Source organism: Podarcis muralis, chromosome 2, assembly GCF_964188315.1.
Source record: "Podarcis muralis chromosome 2, rPodMur119.hap1.1, whole genome shotgun sequence".
Classification (NCBI taxonomy): Eukaryota; Metazoa; Chordata; class Lepidosauria; order Squamata; family Lacertidae; genus Podarcis; species Podarcis muralis.
The window spans coordinates 34,091,468-34,114,088 of NC_135656.1; the positions used below are offsets into that span (position 1 = coordinate 34,091,468).

Below are 22,621 nucleotides of genomic sequence, written 5' to 3' on the forward strand. Positions count from 1 at the left end.
CTATATTGCTCCAAAGTATCCACCACATACAGTCAGCTACCTCTCACCTATTCTCCGTGGAGCAGAAAAACTGGACCCAGGGATTTGAGTTGCTATCTGAGGAGGGGGGCAGGTACATGACCTCGGAGAAACAAGTCAGCAGGAGCTTCAGGAGCTCTGTTCTGAAAAACACAACAGCAAGAAATCCCAGTTGCATGAGGCTGTAAGGAATGGAGAGCTAATGGAGGGGTAGTTTCGGATTCTCTGTTACAATGTAAACTGAGCAACCTTTCATCAACCGCCAGCTTAATATACATTACTAAATGCATTTTTCTTCGGGTTGGCATTTGTAAGTGGTTTGTAAGAAGAGTAGTTTTCTTCTCTTATCAAAGACATGCTTTTTCTAGGAGCGCTATTCCTTTAGCCATCAGGAGCCACAGGCCACTTATGCACTCTCCCATTCACAGTAAGTAGCTATTAGCAGACAGATCGTGAAGCTGAGGCTCCAATACTTTGGCCACCTCATGAGAAGAGAAGACTTCCTGGAAAAGACCCTGATGTTGGGAAAGATGGAGGGCACAAGGAGAAGGGGGCGACAGAGGACACGATGATTGGACAGTGTCTCGAAGCTACCAGCATGAGTCTGACCAAACTGTGGGAGGCAGTGGAAAATAGGAGTGCCTGGCGTGCTCTGGTCCATGGGGTCACGAAGAGTCGACTAAACAACAACAAGCATTGTGTCTTTTGTTTGGCTATATTCCATGGAGCCCATCTAAGCAAAAGAGTGATAGCGGGAAATAAAATGCAATGCAATGCCCGATGTAGCCTTTGAATTAGGACTGTTAGCTTGTGCAACTTCATATATCGATGATGCCTTGGTTTTCATATTCTATCGGAGACCATCTAGAATGCAGACTTGAATAGAAGAAAAAACACCTCCCCATATATGAAATTAAGATTCTTAAAATACCTTTAGTCCTAGTCTTCAATACCATAAGATTATTAGCACCTAGCTTTCGCCCATACAAAGAAAGGTCTATTGCGATGCTCACATTTCTGTATAGTGCCAATCATCCTGCCAGCTCTCCTTTTGTCTCTTCTGGAGTATTTTTTGACGTTCTTACCTGTTCAAGTCGTGGTTGTAGCTGGGCTGTGGGGAGTGAGCAAACCCAACACCAGCCTCCCAGATGTATTCACAGCTGTCAATTGCATGGATATCCTCAGCTGTGTCCTGGAAAAGAAGTCAGGAGATGAACGATAAATACTCATGCAAACCGGAAGTGGGATTTACTTTGTCTTTTTACTAGCAGAGCCTCCTGCTGAATCTTCCAGCTGAATGAATGGCCAGGATAACCAAGATCTGGGTAAATACCTCCTTATGCCAAGGATCTCTTGTATATAGATTAAGAGGATCTGAGAGTTTCAAGCAGCAGAGAAGCGATATAGACCAATCAGTCTATTTCCAGTCGGTGCTGATTTACTGTGTGTTTGTTCAGAAGTCTGTTGTCTGCCCTTTTCCAAAGTTTTAAAAACCCATACAAAACATTATGAATTCAGATACATAATTAAATACATATTTATCACAAAATAGGTGTTTAAATACACAGAGCAGGATTCAACTAATGAGTCCCATCAGGAGACGCCTGCACAAGGACTTCCACTTGTGCAATAGGGCTTCGCCTCTTTCTTCCCTCCCATGCCCTTCAAAATTGGCTCAGGGAGGTGGGAGTTGGGAGAACCCCAAAAACAACACATGGAAGGAGAGTGGGGTGTCGTTCTATCTGGCAAGCTGAAATGTTTGCATCGACAGAACAATTGTAATAGCCCAAGGTTGAATTCCTCCCACAGTTTATGCCAGTGAGTGAATTTCTAATCGTCTTTTATCCTAAAACACATGTTAACAAATTTTGGTATGTTTTTGAGCCAAGAACCGTATTGCAAAGCTTGGAGAAGCACGAAATCCAAAACATAGTCATGTTCCAATCTGCATATTAGCCCAGCAAGACGTAAGTGAAGCCGCTTAAAAATTCAGAACAAACAAAATTCACTTCCGGCCTTAAACGCCACACATCGCAACACACAGCCATGTTATGTTTTGTTGTTTATAGGTACCGATGGTGTATGCATTTATATTAGTTTACAATTTAGAGATGCAGAGTTATGACAAGGTTGTTCCATTAGTGCCACAGGGCTTCCTTTCCCCATGTGCCCCTGGCACCCACAATCACACCCGCAAAGGAGATGAGGGGGGCACAGGGGTGTGTGGTGAGAAAAGAGGAAGCCCTATTGTGCAGGTGGAAGTCCTTGTGCTAATGGAATGACTCCGCTGAATATAACTGAAAATGTGTGGCTATTTTCAATCTTCTGTTTAGATGAGCAAGTCATGCATCTGGGAAGGTGGCATCTGGTCCAAAAAAAGCTTATGGTACAAGAAATCATGCCACAAGACCCTGTTATTTCTAGTCTTGCATTCTGGACTATCATCCAGGACAAATCAGGTAGTCTCAGACATGTTTAGTAGCAAACAGATCCCACAATAGTGTAATTAGCTACGAATAGCTCTTCTTCTATACAGAAAAGGGCACATTCCAATACTAGTTCATCCATATTCTTGCTGCCGCTTTTTAAGGCCAATAAATCATTACTCACATGAAGACCCCCTTCCCACCAGCACACACTGAAAACAGTTATGAATTTAAGAAGCTTTTCCTTTGTATCCAGCTTTATTAAGGTTGACCACTTTGCCCTTCTCTTATTTTCCCAGTATTGTTTTTTTGGCAGCAACACGCTCTATTCTGTGCCACAAACAAATCACTGGGACCACTTTTATGGAAACAAGCAGCCATTGAATACAGTGGCATTTTATTTACTTTTCAGGAGCAGCTGAGGCAAAAGGGACCTCAGATTAACGTGCTCAAATTAAGGGCATCTGGCATCATTAAAACAAATCATTCTGGTGCTTTAATTAAGAAAGTTCTGTGTTATCCTTTCCCTGGCACACACGGAGTGGCATTTACAACTCTTGCCCAATGCCTCAGAATTTCCATTATATAATGGTCAACCTCACACATCCCAACACAGAGACAGGACAACAGTTTGAATGGCTGGAGCGGCAACCAACTCTGCCTGCCTGCTAAGGCACAATCGTGCAGAGCATCACCTTCTGTAGAGGAGTACAACTTTAAAGCTCAATCCAACAGCTGCAATCTCCCCACGGAGCCAACATTTCACTGAAGGCAAACAATCAAATAAGTTTGGGGGGGGTTGTAAGTCACTCAGGGCTTTTAAAAATCTCTCAGGCGTAAGTTCAATCCGCAGAATTAAAAAAAGGAGCATGGCATAAAATGTGTCCAGCAAGCTAAAGGATACTTCTGCTGAGCTAACCTTGTCTCAATTAGAACGCCAATGAAAGAAGCAAGATGGTGCAATGATCACAATGGCTGAGACGCAGTAATGGGGACAGTGTCAGCAACCCAGTTAAAGGTTCACTCAACAATACCACAACACTCTGCCAGCAACACTCCTTGGACAGTCTGTACCAGGCAACTCCAATTTAGTTTTTCCAAGAACAGCACAAAACTCATGGAAGAGAAAAGCTTCCTAATTTGACAGAACAGGCCAAATAGTCCAACTCTGTTTACATCATTTACTCCTCAGCAGCTTGAAAGCATCATGCAGTGGTAGTCAGGAAGAGAGGCAGAAAGATCATGTGGTGCTCCTGAACCCCTACAACCAACTTGGTTTTGAATCCAGTGTAGATTCCTTAACACAATAACTGGTGCTAGCCTTTGCAGGGTGGTGCGTTGCTATAGCTGAGGATGGAGGGCAATTTCATCCCGTATGCATTTTGAGCAAATGGCACAAATGTGTGCTGGTAAGAAAATAATTGTATATTTAGACTGAAAATAACTTGGCACCAGCAAGCTGTTTGAAGGATTTTGAGAATATGTGAAATGTGAGAAAAAAGAAAAACTTTGGATTAATATTGTGTCTAATTTAAGAACCTATGTTGTTGATAAAAATATTTAAAGTTAGAGACATAATATCGGGATAGTACAAAATAAGATTTGAAATAAGGTGATAATTTGCTGTTTAAAACTTCATAATTGGGAACGCAGGAACGAGAGACGCGAGGAAGTCCAAAATTCGATGAAAGTATGGTTATTAACTAATTGATTTTGTTGTTCTATTTTCTTTTCTTTTTTTTCTAGATGGTGTTATAATTTTTCTATTTTCTTGTGTCTTTCTTTGTTTATGGTATTTTGGTGATGGTTTTATGTGTACTTGATGATTATAAATGCTTAAAATCTTTAATAAATATTATATTAAAAAGAAAAGAAAATAATTGTATATTTAAATTTGCACTTCTATGAATTTCATTATCTACTTCTTGGACTGAAAAGTATATGAAATGTGTAAAAAGCATATTTTGGGGTAAAAAAAAAACCATTTAGAAATGCACTTGTTGTATTTTGGTAGTCTATTTTAAAAAATAAATAATTCACAGATTAATGAGTAAATATAATGGATTTATGAATGTATGCGAGACTGACATGTTAAACTGATTCACCCATATCTAGTTACAGCAGGTGTTCAGAGGCCAGCCATGTAGAAAACTATTTTCAAGCACACCCCACCAAATAGGAAGGCACAGGGGGTAGATTCAGCATTAGTCACACTAATTTTCCCATACATGAGTCACTATTCTGCAGTCAACAGCTCTTCAATATTGCTGGAGGCCCTTAGAATGACGCACTATGACAAGAGTGATTTCTACCCAACACGCAGAGGTCTGTGCAAGAACCCTTGCCATCAAAAAAACCCACAGGCTACACATATTGTACCAAGGCTCTTCCACAGAGTCTAAAGGCACCCGTCCATTTTCATTTTTAAAAAGTCCTTGCTAATAGTATTTAATTATTGCGTATTATGCATGCCTGTTACCAAATAGCCTCAAGATGAATTACTACTTAAACATGCTAAAATATGACAAAGGAAAAGGAAAGAAATGTAAAAACAAGCTTTTGGAGATTATTGCAGTGTGCCAAAGGATCAGAAACCAAAAGGTAATTTAAAAGAAACAGATATCTGAAAGATTCACAATTATGATTTTTATGGGTTCATCAAATTTTGGGTCATCGGTCTAATGTTAAATGCACTATGTTTACCATGCTACTTGCAAATGGAATACAAACTCATGGAGAAGCATACTATGCCCTACACCCAACACAGAGTTAGGCAAACCTGTTGCGTAAGCATGCCTAGGTGTGCTGAATTGGGACCTACAGGTGTGGATATTTTCTGTTAACATTCTAAGCAGGGCTTTATTCAAAACTCACAGTGCAATCCTAATCATGACTACTAAGTATTATTGAGCTGCAACCGTAACCTGTCAGGATAGAACAAAATAAAATATTGAACTCACCACATTGTTTTTTCGGTGGCTCTGGACAGTGAATTCTGGACAAAAGAGCAAATCCGCAATGGCCAGAAGCAGTGACTCAGCGAGAGGCCTAGCATTTTCATCATCTTCGTCTCCCTGCCAATCAAAGGATAAGTCACAGCATACGCAATCTGATCTTGACACTGACTGCAAAGCAACATTACTTAGTTCACTTAGCTTCCTTTGGAAGCACACAAAACATGTGTGTTGGAATAGGTTCTACCAAGAGGCACTGGTGCAGGATTCAGAAAAAGCCAAAACTATGGAGGAGGAAAAAATGCAACAAACTCTAAAAGAGGCAGTGCTACTGAGGGAGAGGGTGCCAATGTGGTCTAAGCCACAGAGCCTCTTGGGCTTGCCGATTAGAAGATCGGTGGTTCGATTTCCCGAGACGGGGTGAGCTCCTGTTGCTCTGTTCCAGTTTCTGCCAACCTAGCAGCTTGAAAGCACACCTGTGCAAGTAAATAAATAGGTACCGCTGCGGCGGAAAGGTAAACGGCGTTTCCGTGCACTCTGGCTTCCGTCACGGTGTTCCGTTGTGCCAGAAGCGGTTTAATCATACTGGCCACATGACCTAGAAAGCTGTCTGTAGACAAACACCAGCTCCCTCAACTGGAAAGCAAGATAAAGTGCTGCACCCCATAGCCACCTTTGACTGGACTTATCCGTTCAGGGGTCCTTTACCTTTACCTACCTTTACTGAGCCATGTGAAGAAACATGTTTATTTTTATTTAGAACCAGGCCTATTTCTATGGGTAAGGGCTGTGAACACAGTCTATTTATAGGATAAATATAAGGAGTAGGACACAGCTTTTTCCACGTTCTAGCTGAGGAAGCAAGTCTAAGCACTAACGTTTTTTCTTGGGACCACCCAATGGCAGCCTGACCAAGGTAGGAATTGAAACAAAGGGTTTATTTATATATCGTCCACAGCTTTCTCTCAAATTACATTTTACCTATCTGCAGTTTTTGAGCACCTTTGCTCTGCAGACCACATGAAGCATGTTACTGTGTCCAAAAGTTTTCTTTGGCAAGTGAATAGCTTTGTGCTGCTGCACTACCCCTTGTGTTTTTAGTTTTCTAAATAAATTCACATGTACAAGTTTCCATGTAACTAAAACTCAGGATGAAATATAAAGCTGTCTTAGAGGAGTAGAACTGGAAAGTGCACCTTATCAGTTTGTTTTTTTAAAATGATGGGATTACACAAGCACAGCCAAATACTCCTGGATAGGTAAACAAATGATTGAGTTATTTAACTGGAAATAAAAGTCTGAAGGGGGGGGATGCAAATTCAATTTTTAACAAGAATTATTGTTATTAAAACCACACAATGGTCAGGTGTGGTTAAGAGCAAATGGTAGAATATGGTTGTGGCTCCCACCCATAATAGCTGAAAATGGCGACTCCATGTTTAGAAGCAAGTCACCCCAATGAGGGGGATGGCTATTTTCATCATGCTGCACTTGTAAGCTTCCCAGGGACATCCGGCTAGCCACTTTTGGAAACAAAATCCTGAGCTACAGGTACCTTTAGCATCCTAACAAGTCAATGCTTATGTTTTAGCACAAGCTATGGGGACGCGGGTGGCGCGGGGACGCGGGTGGCGCTGTGGGTAAAAGCCTCAGCGCCTAGGGCTTGCCGATCGAAAGGTCGGCGGTTCGAATCCCTGCGGCGGGGTGCGCTCCCGTTGCTTGGTCCCAGCGCCTGCCAACCTAGCAGTTCGAAAGCACCCCCGGGTGCAAGTAGATAAATAGGGACCGCTTACTGGCGGGAAGGTAAATGGCGTTTCCGTGTGCTGCGCTGGCTTGCCAGATGCAGCTTTGTCACGCTGGCCACGTGACCCGGAAGTGTCTGCGGACAGCGCTGGCCCCCGGCCTCTTGAGTGAGATGGGCGCACAACCCTAGAGTCTGTCAAGACTGGCCCGTACGGGCAGGGGTACCTTTACCTTTACCTTTATGCATATGAAGAAAAAGTAGCATTCATGCAGCCCATGATCTACATCATAATTGCAAAACCTACCGATGCATTATCTATAATTATTATAAATATCTTCCCCACATAGAAAATATAGGGCATTCGCTCAGTGGAACACAATATATCCCAAAGTATCACACAAAAGTACAAAGTTAATGTAGACTATGCATTGCCAAAAAAATGACTGCAAATGAGCCCAAATGTCCTTGGTCAAATAATTTAACATCAGAGCCACTTTGGCTTCAAATACATTACTGTATTCTAGAATCTAGTCATTGCATGATCAGACCTTAAACAGAAGCATATAGTTCTTATGTTGCTGAATGATCTGTGAGAAATGTGTTATAGAGGCAGGGAGTTATTCAGCAAGGAGATGCTCTTAGTTTTGCTGGGGCAAAGCAAGTCTCTTCCTTCCGCAGCCCAAGTGCTTCCAGGCATCCAAATCAAGCCCTATTCTTCTATCTCAGCGCTGGTGCTTCAGTCACAAGTCTGCAGCTGTTTCCAAGGGAACCATACATCCCCTCTGCAGGCCTGTAGCACTGCCACTCAAAGCTCATCCTGGATCTCAGACTCTCTTCCAGCAGAGGGGGAGGGACAGGGGCTTATCTGTGACAGCCAGGCCTGTATCAGCCTGTGCATGACACAGAGCCCTTCACTCATGGCAAGCAGGCTAGACTACAATAATGACCTGCATTGATCCGACGTTGTCTAGTACCATAACGGGGCAACCAATAAAAGCATACCAAGTGCAGAAATGGAAAACAAAAGAGATGGAAACCGGCTGGCTGCCCTTCCATTCAGCTTTGAAATCAGAGAAGGAAAAATAGTCTCTAAGAATCTTAAGGGCAAAAGCATCAAATCGATTAATCACAGACATCTGTTATTGTTAACATGGGATGGATTTAACACAGAGCCGTGGCCTTCAGTGGAACATACAATGCACAGCTCTTGAGGTAAGCACCAATTACAATCTCCAGCTTAAGCTCCACTGAAATGAATAGGCAGAATTATACTATCACAGTTGTGCTCTTATAACTCCTGCTCCTTTTAACGGGTCTAGCCTAGAAAAAACTCCTGAAAAAGAACAGAGCCCATAAATCGACCCCCATAAATTATTTGATGTTATTTAGTCAACAAAAACATTTTCATACATGTTCCCAATATTTCAACTACAGTCAAACCTCAGGTTACAGACGCTTCGGGTTATGTGTTTTCGAGTTGTGCACCGCGCCGAACCCAGAAGTACTGGAACAGGTTACTTCTGGGTTTCGGCAATCGTGCTTTGCGCATGCACATAAGCACCGAATCGTAAACCGAGCGTGCACAGACGCGACACTGCGGGTTGCGAAGGCTGCGGGTTGCGAACGTGCCTCCTGCACGGATCACATTCGCAACCCAAGCATCCACTGTATTGCATTTGACCAATTTAATAATTTAAAATGTTATTGGAAAGTCAACACATTTAAACAGGTTGGCAGTCTGTAGGAGGATGAACTATAGTAAAGCAAAATGAGGCAAGAAAGCACCACCATGCTGTACACAGGCTGTAATTGGCAGTGGGGACTATTTTTAAGCAAGTCCTTCTGCAGATATGGTGTGGAAACAGATTTCCATGGCATTCTCAGTTTAACAATTTGCAAAAACAAAAATCCCACCAACAACTCAAAAACACACATAAAATGGTTTCATCCTGTGTTGCTTATGGCTACAAAGCTGCAGTTTGTAAAACAAAACGAAAATGTTCCAAATTCTACGAGCAAAGCCCAAATGAGAAACCAAATCAATAAAGCATGCAAAGTGGCTGAATGCTCAATATTTGGTTGCAGAAATTTCTGTGCTTTGTCAGATTTAAATTCCTTGACAGAAGTGGGAGGTTTAGAGACTAGAATGGCATTATAGAAGTCAAAAGCAAAGAATTTTTATTACGCATTCGGGGAAAGTGGGCATAAACAACTCACAAACTGATTGCTTCCAGACAATATGAAGAAGTCCGCCCCACTTAGTGTTGCACTGGGGTTAGCCCTCTTCAGTACTTCCTGCACATTTTCCAAGTCCCATTTTCTAAGGCCAATGCAGAGAACACATTTCAAGTGTTCAACACAATTGACACCCACCACCACAACCCTATTCCCACAAACACTTGGTCTGCACACATAGTCTTTGAGGAAAGTAAATTAAGAATGCCACCAGCCATCTCTTCAGGAGAAGGAAATGGGTTTGGATTCAGTCCTTTCACCTCCCCACCCAAGCCAAACAACTGATTTGTGGGATTTTAATATTATTTTTTTTGAAGGTTCAAAGCAAGGTTTTGGCATTGGTATACACAGCCATATACAGCTTGGGACCAGGATAACTTGAAGTTTCTACATCCCAGCTGATCATATATGTATATATGATCATATGTGTTGTTATTGTAAATAACAACAACACCTGAAACTACTGAGAGTATGTCTGAACCCTGAAAACTATTGTGATTGTGGTCGTTGGCTCTGAATAAGCATGACTTGGAACAAGAGATCAATAGTACAGTCAGTCCTTGCCATTTTTCACTGGCACTGCAGACCAAAATTACTCCTTAGCAGGCTATTGCAGATGCTGAGTAAGATGCAAAATTCAGCAACGAAAGGCACCTTACGTTGTCCTTCCGAGGACATCACCAGTCTAGGTTCATTTAATTTTCTTCCCTCCCATCCCATTTATAGATAGAATGAATTTCAAGACAATTCTTCAACACCAGGTATCGTTTTGAGAATGACCAGCTTTCCCCTGAGATGCCTATGGATGAAAGATAGTTTAAAAGATACAGGCATGGACAAAACAAGGTGCCTGCTTTACCAGTCTTTCCATTTTGAGCCTCCAGTCCTCCATTAAATATGTTTCAGTGCTTCATTTAAGAAGGTAGAAATGCTGCCAGGATCAGAGCAAACCAAGCAACACAGTCCAGGCATGCCTAGGCCTGGGTGAAGTTTTCCTACCTCTAGATAAACAGAATTTAGTAGTTAAAATAAATTAATCATTACACTTTGATTAAGAAGAAGTCCTTCCTCCTTCATCTGTTTGAAAGCAGTAGTACAATTCAATAGATACATACCCCTCCTCGACCTGCTCCGGGAACGGTTGACCAGAAAAAGCCTCTCCAGTCGGGATCCTCAAAGATATAGGGTAGGATGCGGGTCAACAGGCGGCTACAGTTCAGAACAATCTGCTTTTCCTTATCAGAGTGACAGCCACTCTCAGCTCCCTGCACCAGCTTTTCCACTGCCTGGAACAAATAAGGTAAAGCAAATGACAGGAACTGCTGCCATGCAGACACCAATTATTGCCACAGATAATTCAAGTTTTCAAATGGCTTACTGCAGCAGCAGCAGCATTTAATAAATGCATAATTATTTATTATTAGTGCTGGCCTCTGTTTGAACGTAATAGGTAACATCCAATGTTTCCATCCCATTAGCACAACAGATTTCCATTCGTTTTACAGAACTTGCCCTTCTAGCCCCTTCCCCCACCCAAATTTGCTTTTGGAACACAGTTTGAGGAGGGGGGAGCAGAGGAAAGGGAAATACTTTTGTGAGCATTTAAATCTGATCATGCAATGCTGTATGTTACCCAATACTGAAATCCATCTGAAAAAGACGTTTTTCTGAGAATGTGATAATTTAGTAAAGGGCGGGGGAGAGACTTAGAAGTGTGTAATCAAAATCTTACTTTCTTCCTTGATCTTGAAAAATGACTGAAGGTTCCACAGATGAATATGCTGCTCTATGAGAAGTGCTCTTAACAAGTGCCAAGCATAATGGAAGAAGTGGGAAATATGGATCCAACTGATTTGTAAAGTGTGGGGAGAGAGCATGCCAGACTTCCAAGATAAATACCTGAGATCAAGTTAATATCACTGTTTTTCAGGAACAAGGTCACTGACTCCAGTATAACCCTACCAGCAGCAGTCCGTGCCAGCTTCTATTTTTGCAGTTATTATCTGATATTCCCAGATACATTTTTAGTGGAGGGAGAAAAGCTTTGGTCTGCAGTATGGTATGCATTACTCTTGAAAATGAACTCATATTTGAATTGGAAATGCAAAGTACATTTTGAGGATCAATATGCCACTTCCAGCTCTTGGAGAACTATCAGAAATTGTTTAACATGGCTGCTCACATAGTTTGAATAGCATGCATCCAGCCCAGTGATTTGCAAGGTATGTAAAGTCATATTAAAGGGACGCGAGTGGCGCTGTGGGTTAAACCACAGAGCCTAGGACTTGCCGATCAGAAGGTTGGCGGTTCGAATTCCCGTGACGGGGTGAGCTCCCGTTGTTCAGTCCCTGCTCCTGCCAACCTAGCAGTTCGAAAGCACGTCAAAGTGCAAGTAGATAAATAGGTACCGCTCCGGCGGGAAGGTAAACTGTGTTTCCATGTGCTGCTCTGGTTCACCAGAAGTGGCTTAGTCATGCTGGCCACAAGACCCGGAAGCTGTACGCCGGCTCCCTCGGCCAATAAAGCGAGATGAGCGCCACAACCCCAGAGTCGGTCACGACTGGACCTAATGGTCAGGGGTCCCTTTACTTTACCTTAAAGTCATATTAAATAGAGTGCTCTGCAGGTAAATACTGCATAGCGGACTAGCAATAGTCCAATCTACAAGTATTGGTGGTACAGTAGATACAAATAGGTTCCTCTTTCCTCCGTTTACCAAAGAGTAAAAGAAGAGGGGAAACCTCATACATTAAAAGTATTTTCAATGTCTGAACGACATTCCAGACTAGAGCGGTTGAAGTTCCTATTGCTGAATATGGGAGGACTCTCCTAGGATACATCTTAGTGGTATGCAATTATCATAATATTCTACTGTGCCACATACATGTACAGAAAAAAGACAGACCCGCTTGCTTATTTTCTACACCTGAAAGCAAGAAACTACAAATTTGATGCATATCCCCTGTCCAAGACACCCTTGTGCTGTTAAAGTCTTCTCTGTTAGACAGAGAATTACAAATATTCTGCTATAATGAATAAGAAAACCTAAACAAGAAGAGATAAAACCAAAGTCTTTAACAACCACTTCAACTTATAATGCAAGGGTTTAAACCTGGTATACAAGATGGAATAATACAAAGGGCATTTTTATAAATACTGAACTTGCTCTGGGGCACAATTTTCTGAGGTAGGAAGTGATGTTTGTTTATTTAAGGAATGCATTCCCTGCTTTGCAATATATGTCTCGGTGTGGCTTGTAGGATGATGATAGATAGATAGATAGATAGATAGATAGATAGATAGATAGATAGATAGATAGATATAGATAGATGATAGATAGATAGATGATACATAGATAGATGATAGATAGATAGATAGATAGATAGATAGATAGATAGATAGATAGATGATAGATAGATAGATAGATGATAGATATAGATAGATAGATAACCACATCAGAAAATGGAAATATTACAGCAACATTCATAGTGCCTGGGCCTCCTGAAATAAAACTGCTTTAACCTGCAAGATGGTCCTCCTTCAGGAGACACAAGCAATTTACTAGAAAAGCAAGTTCTCGCTTGTTTTTCTTTTCACCAGTTTCTAACTTGTTTTCCTTTTCACCAATATCATTCCCTCATCACTACATCATGTTCAGAACTAGAAAAGCATTTCCAGCAGCATTTTTTTTAGCCTCTGAGCGATCAGGTACAAGGAGTTTTTCATTCATGGTAATGATGACCTTTTCTTTTCCAAAACATTTTAGGGAGAGGCTGGAAGCGCAGCCACTGGTCTTCAGTCGGCCTTTCCTTTTTCTCTGGAGAAAACCTCTGGGACCATCCAAAGGCATTCTAAGGAAAGTGAGGGAAGGCGGCTAGGTGGCTGAATGCCCAAATGTTTAAAAATAGTTCTTAAACCTAATTTAAAAATAAAATAAAAATTGGGAGGGGCAGGGGGTCTCGGTCCAAGAACACTATACTGCCTGCAGACACCACATGGGGGACTCCAGGCTTAAAAGAACAGGAGAGTCCCTATAATGGGATTCAGAGGCATAACTGAGGTCACATCTAGTTTGACCCTTAGGTCTGCTTTCCTGGGGAGTGTTAGAAAGATGGTATTCTGGGCCAGCTTAGCCTAGCGGTTACTTCGGAGCAATCTTTGTAGATTCACCAATTGCTTAATGGCAGTTCGATACCCCGCGGGCACTGTCTGGCTTTTTTTAAAAAAGAAAAGAAAGATGGTATTCTAAAATTCACCTGGTAAATGTAACTCCTGAGCACACTTAAACTAGCAAAGGTCTGTCTGATTCTTTGATCATATGTACCAAGTATCTACAGTTGAAATACATGTGAGCTTTATAGCTGGAATTCAGATTATTGCACTCTTATTCTTGCCTTGCAGGCTATTGCTGTCCAAGACTGATTGCCATAGTTAATCCTGTTGAAGTCTAACTACAGCTTTCATGTTTGCCTACCCTGCAGGGTATTGGTGGTTTGATACTATTTCCTCTTCCAGATTACCATAAGCCTCAACTAACAATGAATCTACTCAAGTATCTTTCTATGCCTTGGTGCTAATTTAGGATTCTTTGGAATTATGGAGTCGTTTCAAAAACTGTACATTCCATGTGATCAGGGGTCTCTACTTAAGAGTGTCGGACATCTCATTCTGGATTGGTTTACCTTCAGCCAATTGTCCCCTTTGAATGAGCTAATGATTGTCTAACTGAATTTCACAGTGGGGGCAATATGGGAAGAAAAATGCCTTTTACCTTATAACACAAAGTAGCCAAATTTGAGGGAGATTCTTCCCTCACAGCTCTGATTTCTGCAGCAGGAACAAGAGCAAAAACATCTTGGACTGAAGTAGCTGTATCTGCCCAGAACTGGTCCCAGAACGCATCATCTGTTGCTTCTACAGGCTGAAGAGACACAAATATCAAAGGATTAAATTGATTCAGTATTTTTATGTTGCTTCTTCCAACAGCAAAGTTGAGGTCAAAGCAGTCCACAACAATAAAGATAAGAACGCTTCCATCAGAATAATCATAGCACATCAGTAAGCAAGAGAGGAACAATAAAAGACATTCAATACAAACCCATGATTATTCAAAAATAATTTATCAGAAATGACTGCTAAGCACTAGCCCAGTGCCAGTTGACATAACTCCTATAGAAAGGGGTTTTCTCACCCAATGCAGCAGCACAACCTGAGAAGGCAGGTGGGAGTAGTCAGGTGGTCTTTAATGAAAACATACAAAACCTGGAAATGGGAATGACTTTTGGGAAAGCTAAGAGCCACAGAAGGCTGATCGGAATGCAGGGAGTGGGTTAAAAGCACAACCACACAATTATAACCTATATTGGTTTTTGATTTACTGGTTGAATACTTGATGTGATCACTTTGTTTATCAAGCAGACATTTGAATGAAGTCCATGACCAAGGAACATCCAAAGCCATCCAACCAAATCAACCCAATACTACTGACCAGTTGGACAAATGTAAATGCATTATTAATAAAATAATAGAGGATCTTGGAGAGACACAAGTAGGGTGGAAAAACTGAAGGGAAATGATGTAGAGAAGCTGGGACCAAGAAGGCAAGGACTTAGGGCCAATAGGAAGGGGCAAGAAGCTGTGGTGAGATTCGGCAGGTCCCTATGAAGCTACACCAACATCTCTTGTTCGTTCGTTGCAGCTTTCAAGAAAGACGTTTTGACAGACACTTACTTTAATAGAAACCAATGCATGTATGGGAACAGCGCTATATACACAGGCAGAGTAACACACAGCACACTGGACATGGGTGCACATCTACATGCATATAGTTTATGATACAGGCAACCACAAAAGTCATACTAAGCAGACTTGATTATTTTGTGCCAACACAAACAGTCACTCTAAGAATACTTAAGTGTACCAAGTGAAGAAGGTTCTCTCCCTTAATAAAGGAAATAAATTTCAGTCATTACAGACTCACTGAATACTACTCAGCAGGACAAGTCAAGACATCAGGTAGAATGAATATTCTATCGTGATCTTGTGTGACTGACATAGTAAAAGCTCCAAAAGCAAACAGCAGTTCTTGCCTAATAGCACGTTATTCAGGGCATTTGGCAATTTCAAATTGTGTTTGGAAAGGGTGAGGAGAGGAAAGATGACTGCTTGTTTAAACAAAGACAATTTCCTGGCTTCCAATTTCCTGGCTTTACAGCAGATAAAGGAATCCAATGCCTACATTGTTAAAGAACAGTTTAAAAAGCAAGTGAGAGTGAGAAACTTTGTCATACTTGATTAATAACTGGCTGTGATGAAGGAGCACCACCTGAGCTATTGATAGGTAATGTGTCACTAAAACATAAAGACCAGAAAGCTGAAGCAGGTAAGCAAAGCATAAACTTGTAGAGCAGGTTTGTTCTGTAGTGGTTATATATTCCCATGAGATACTAATGTCAACTACCTCCCTGTCACCATCCTTAACATCCATAAAATGAGCCCCTTTGCATTCTCTAAAAGTAGGCACTTAATCACAGGTGATTGCCTTAATGCAGAAAGTATTTGCATGTTAACCAATGGGCAACACAGCAAGTCTGCAGTCAGCTCCTTCTCAGTGAGGAAAGAGGAAAAGAGAGCGAACAATCAGAAATAAATTCGGCAGGAAAGCATATTCACGGCACTGAACTACTGAGAATCAGGAATTTTAGTGGATTGTGTGCACAGGTGTAAAATGCATTTACACTGACATTCATAATGATATAACCGAGTATTTAGGTAAAGAAGTGGCCCCTGACTTGATCAGAGTAACAACTACCCAGAATAAACAGGATTGGTATAACTGGGGTGCAGTGTATTATGCAACTCAAACACATCCATAACCTTGAAAAATATTCAAGTTACCACACTCTTTTCAACATGGTCCTGGGACAAACTAATGAGCAAATCACCCACAATGCAGATGGATTAAAAATGTGACATTTAAAAATGTGATATTAAAATGTGCATTATGCTGGATATGAAAAGGCAAGAAGAATGCAAAACTAACTGGAAGGAATATCAAATATAGTGTATTAGAATAGTAGACACAGCACTCATCAAAGAAGTGTCAGCCTTGCATCTTTCCTAAGCTCCACCCCCTCATAGTATCCTCTCCCACACCCTTAGGATGATGTCCGTCCCACACCCTACAAAATCCCCTTCCCAATTCCCAGAACAGCCACTTTATGTGAAAGGGTGGCCATTTTGTGTATGCACTCCAAGCAGTATTTTCAAGGTAGGTTGTGATCTATCCATGTTGGATGGGTGTGGGTATATGAGCACTGGCCCCATGCTATTAGCTGATATACTTTCCAGCCATTGAACTGTGTTAAGATGAACCCCCACCCCTCAAAAAAAAATTGCTCTGCAAGCCTATCTAGCCAGATGGTCATGAGGAAGCCAGAGAAGGAAGTACAGTGCTATATGCTCTCAAGGCAATGATTCACCAGGGACTCTGCTGAGAAGGTTGTGCGCTGGAAGAGTGTTTATTTACATGAGGAGGGTGGGGAGAATTCAGCGCTGTGCACCCATTTATCCCACCACATAATATTAATTTCCTTTTATTTCCCCCTCCCCCACTAAGAACCACGAAAATGTAAGGATCCCTGTATTAAAAAACCATATTGAATGTTACATTTGTAAATAATGTAAAACAAAAGTATGGAACATAAAATTTAAAAAACCAGTTTGATTCCAGGTCTACCCTCTGTTTCACTGGAATGCAGTGTTTCCGGAAATACTGGATATCGTTCAGGGAATTAGGCAGAATGTCCTGGTCAGATGACTGCCAAGGGAAGGGGCCACTTCAGCAGAAGAGGCAGGTGTTCTACCTTACACTGAACAGTTTCCTGGCTGAAAAAACAGCAAGATTTTGCATTACAGAATCCTTCCCCAGGCATAAATATTTGGACTATTTATTATAGTAAACTGTTTCAATGATACTTCTTCAAATATCATGAGTATATTTGATCCAATACTCTTTGTACAAAGCATGGGACAAGTTGGGGGCAGGGGAGAACATACTTGAGAACTATGCTTTTAGGTCACCTCCAAAGTAAGCAGAGCCCAACAAAACTACCTTAAGCTGCTACCAGACTGATGTTCAGCTGTGCCATCCTTGATATGCCAAAAAGTTTCTACCACTTCCATTAGAATTAAAATGTATATTGAAATAAAAAGGCATTGCAGACGAAGATATCTGAACATAACATAACCACTTGCTACAGACATGCTGTGATATGTCTGCAAACCTAAGAGGACCAAGGGTATTATAAGTGAGCTAATGATCAAAAGTAACTATTACCAGTGATGCATTTATGGCAAGGGGGTGGGTGTGAAACCTACCACGATCACCCCCACTACAAATGTAGCCAAGGAGCACAGCTCTTATCATGCACCAGAAAATCAACAGCTACAACCGTTTGATCTCAAATCTCCATAAATGAAATTCTAATAGGAGATATAGGAAACACAATTATCTTATTACAGTGTAATGCTTTAATATCTATTTGTAAGTATTGTAAGACCCACTGAGTAAGGCAGGCCCAATGAGTTCAAGGGAACTTACTTCCAAGTAAACAAGTACATGATTGCTGCCTTAGTTGAGTATTTGAGGAAAGGGGTTAGAGCCAGGAAACATAGCTGAGGTTTAAAGTAATTGCTATAAAATAAAGCAAGAGATTTAATCCAGCCACTCCAGGCATAATCCACCCCAGACCTAGAGAAAGTGAATGTGTGTATCAAGTGGTGTGTTGTGCATTTTAGTTCTGTCTTAACAGCTTTGCTTTAACTTGAGAGAAATGAAAGGAGCTACTTAAATTCCAGTGGACCTGATAATTTCCAGAGAATCAAGAGCTCTGCACAAGATTCCTGAGGAAACAGGATACATCTGCAGAAACAAGAGAATAGTGCTACCCTTTGAAACAGGAAAAGGCAACAACACACTCTTCCAAATCAGCATTAGCTAGATTTTCAAATAATGGTAACTTCATAAAGATAGTGCAATGCAGAATTTTGGACTTATATGGGAAATCTGGGTTCAAATCCTTGCTGAAGTTGGTGGTCTTGATAAAATCACCGTCTCCTAGCCTACTTATAAGTTTGGTGCAATAATAAGATGCTTTGTAACTGCTCAGAGCCCTTTATGAGGGGAAACAACCTAGAGCTGTATAAAAATGAAAGGAGATCCTATGCATACACCTGCAAGGTAAGACAGGTATACAAATTAGCCCGCTGAATTGTACTTAATGTTGTCAAGCAAGAAAGCCTAGTTTGACCGTAGCTGCCCAAATAATTTTGCTTCTCGTGTCTAAGGCCAGTTGCCTTGCTGAGTTCAAATGCCTAAAATTAATGCCTCTCTATTTGCTAATCCTACCCATCAGTAAAGGAGACGATAGGAAGAAGGAAGGCATGCGATAAAAAAACAACAACTATCATTTTCTCTGGAGAAAGTATTCCAGTTGCAATATAAAAAGCAATCCATCAACACTGACAGAATGCAATGGCAGGCAGCATATTTTCACCAAAGAGACTATGGAAAAGATAGCACTGCTTATTTGCAATTTGTACAAATTACATTAACATAGTAAAGACACCAGTCCCCAAGTTACAGACTCACATAGCCTTTCATACTGGTCACTTTTCAGGCTTTTTGAAAATTATCTCATTAGAAAACACAGACTACAGAAACTATCCATGTGCACCAAGTCCAGTTGGTTCAGATCTGCAGCCTGACATTCATAAAAAGAAATTTGAAATAGTAGGATTTATTAGGTTGCACAAGGATGTGTTGTGTGTATATATAGTCTTTATGATCATTTTTTTGTCAGTCTGTACAACAGTATGACAACAGTCAAAAGCAACAGCATCAAACTTCAATTCACCTATCCCTGACTGATATGAAGGATCTATGTTTTTATTATAATGGTGTCATAAACAGCACCACCAAAATGTTACATACAGAATGCGGCAGCTAAGGCAGTGCTATATCTTACACAGATATTTTGGTGACTAGCCACAAGAAGGCCTAGTCATACATACTGCACCTGCAGGTACTGTAGTGCCCTTCTCAAGTATGTAAATATGGGCGTTCCATCTCCTCCACCCACCTTTCCTCGTGGCACAGTCTCCCCAGTACTGCTATGGAGGCTTTTAACAAACCAAGCTAGGGACACCAAACGTTCACTTTTATAAAAGGAATGAACTTGTAAAGTCAGCAAACAAAAAAAATAACAACTCCTATTTGCTTGCTGTGTACTAGCACTATGCTCAGACTGTGAAACCCAAGGAGACATTATACTTATAGGAGTAAGACTCACTGAATTTAACCGAGCTTTAAGCGTAGATGTCAAAAATTGCAAAGGTTATAGTCTCTTTATACACACACAGCAGTTTTTAATTTTTCCTTTACTCAATTGAAGGTCACCACATTAGCACTAAAAGAAAAAAAATTACATAATATTATATTAAACCTAAAGTATTGATTTATATTTTCCCATTATCTTTCTTTCAATATATTTGTCTCAACCTCAAGCTGACTTACAGATTTTACAAATGTAATTATTATTTAGTGATGGGACAAGGAATGTGGGACTAGGCACAAGAAAGCCTAGTCATGCATACTGTACCTGCAGGTACAAATCAAATTATTTGGTGATGGGACAAGGAATGTGGGACTCTCAGGATCCCTAACGGGTGCCCTTATTAGCATTCTTTTCTCCTTTGTTGGAACCTGTAGAAAAGGAACCAACAGAAAAGAAAGTTAACTTTTTCCTCATATCATGAGATCTGAACATATAATGCCTGACTCTGAAGGTCTATTCGTCCTTCCTTTCATCATAAACTCCACACAGCTAAAATGTCACCATGACTCTGCTGCAAGCAGGCCTTCCACTGCCACACTGCAGCAAATCAAAATAAGTCTGGAAAATCCATGTCACTAGAGCTTCAAAATATCTCTTACTTTTACATACCTGCAGGTCCAAGTACTAGGACAGTGTTCCCCAACCTTGGGCCTCCAGCTGTTTTTGGACTACAATTCCCATCATCCTTGACCACTGGTCTTGCTAGCGAGGGATGATGGGAGTTGTAGTCCAAAAACAGCTGGAGGCCCAAGGTTGGGGAACACTGTACTAGGATACTTACACTGACAATCCTAAGCAGCATTGTTATATGCCAACTAAGGGAGGTGGGTTTTTTCACAGCCTCCCTGCATTCTCACACTGTACCTGTCTCTAACCATGGTTACTAGTCCTATGCTTTTTTTGCTGGAGATGGCAAAAATTCACCAGCTGTTGCATTTTGGCCACCACGCAACAAGCAGGGTAAAGAGAAGAATTTTGCTGAATATATTTGTTGAGAATCTTCCTCTAGCTGTAACTTTCACCCTTCAAGTACAAATAAAAGGTCTCAAGGCCCTTCCTGTCTCTTGTCAATAAGCACCACCTCACGTAGCCCAACCTGTCTGATGTTTCTAAAGTTGCGACAGCTGCTGCACTTTCCAGTACTCACTCAACTATTTGCCTGCAGGCTACCAGTTCATTACCTCTTCTCTCTGTAACAACATTTTTTGTACCCATGCACCTGACTTAAAATTTAAGGGCAAGCAAACAAAAGGCATAACCCGATTAGCCGAACACCATATGCTATGTAACCACTAATTCCCCAGGCTTCCCTGAAAGGGTAAAAGAAAGTTACGCATCAATGATGTATGTATCCAAATGATTTGATTCAGTTACCCGATGCTATGAAATAGATGCATATAGGTCAACAAAACAATTCAGCATTTTGCAAACAGGCACAGCCTTGAGCCTTGGTCCTAATCGTGCTCATTTTTTACTCCAATTGTGATTACCACATTCTGTGATTGGGGAAGAGCGTCTACCATCTGGCCTGACCACATCATATTACTAGACTGCACCCTTCCAACTTTCTCCTATTCACCCTACTCTTCTCCTCAGGCCTTCTGCTCCAGTGAGGCCTTCTCCGACTGTTAGGCCCAAATCCTTGAGGCAGCCCACCTCTGTCAGCCTCTATTCACAAACATATGGAGCTGTGGGCACCGCAGGTTTTACTTGGCTGCCTTGCGTATGTGAGAGGCCAAGTTTAATCCTGTGGGTTGTGGAGATAACACACGGATAAGAAAGGGGGGCAGTACAAATAAAGGCATGGCAGCAAGCAAATGGTTTGCAGCACAGCAATGTCTGTGAAGATAAATTGACTTAAGAACCACTTTGCAGAGGGCTCGGAAACCCAGCACTTTTCAGGTGCCTGTATGCATCTCACAAGGTCCATTTCCACCTAGATCCCCAGGATGGTGGGCTTACCCCATGTCAACACCCCCCAGAGGGAGAAAAGGGGGGTGGATCTTCCAGCGTCAGAAGCTTCCCTGCTGGATCCTGTCAAACCCCAGCCCCACGGCTTCTCCTTGGATCAATGTCTCTGCCCAGGAAGAAGACCCTTTGCCCATCAAAACCCCATGCCCCCCCCCAACCAACCACCTCGAAAGGCCTTTCCTTCAAGCCCCCTGCACGCCTCTCCTCCTCGCCTGCCTGAGGAGTGAGCCAGCCTCGCCGCCGATGCCTTTGATTTAAGGGGTGCTTCTCCCTCGCAGGCCGGCCCTGCTCAGGTGCGCTCCCCCCCCCCCGCCTCACCTGCGTCTTAGTGGTGAGCTGGATCACCGCCTTCCTGAAGTTGAGCTTGGAGTCGGCGTTGCCCATCCTCCTCCCGCGCCCGGATCCGGGTCCGCTACCTGCTCACTCCCTGCGGCGGGCCAGAGCGAGCCGCCGCCTCCTCCTCCCTCGTCGCTCGTCACCGCTAACAGCCCTCCTCTCCTTCTCCACCTCTTCCTCTCCTCGGCGCTGCGGGCTCCATCCCGGCGGCTTCGCTCACCTGCTTCCCTGGCGGCGGCGGAGGCTGCTACTCCCTCCCTCCCTCCCTGTCAAAGGGAGCCGCGCAGCAGCTGATGCTGTTGCTGGTCCTGATCCCGCCTCCCCTCGTCAGAGAGAGGCGGCTCCTCCTCGCGCCTCCCTCCGTCCCCGGCAGCAGCCGCCCCCTTTCCCTGATCGGGGAAAGCCACGCTAAGCCCGCCTCCCTCTCTTCCATCAGCATCGCCTCTCTGGTCCTTAGGCACGCACGCATCATGCATCCCTCCATCTTCTCCATGGGCAAAAAGGCCTTTCTGCTCAGTTGTGGTGACGCCGCCTTCGCAC

At 42.3% G+C, this 22,621-nt stretch overlaps 1 protein-coding gene across 1 annotated transcript in view; it reads right to left on the minus strand.

The window, feature by feature from the left end:
- HID1 (HID1 domain containing) overlaps positions 1-22,384 on the minus strand; it is a 40,307-nt gene extending 17,923 nt beyond the window's left edge. Inside the window, exons 1-6 of the mRNA XM_028716828.2 lie at positions 22,064-22,384; positions 14,149-14,298; positions 10,493-10,663; positions 5,405-5,518; positions 1,104-1,210; positions 48-161 (exon numbers count right to left, since the gene is read on the minus strand). Coding sequence (XP_028572661.1) covers positions 48-161; positions 1,104-1,210; positions 5,405-5,518; positions 10,493-10,663; positions 14,149-14,298; positions 22,064-22,129 — 722 coding nt within the window. The 5' untranslated portion in view covers positions 22,130-22,384. The remainder of the gene's footprint in view (positions 1-47; positions 162-1,103; positions 1,211-5,404; positions 5,519-10,492; positions 10,664-14,148; positions 14,299-22,063) is intronic.
- Positions 22,385-22,621: the final 237 nt, after the last annotated feature.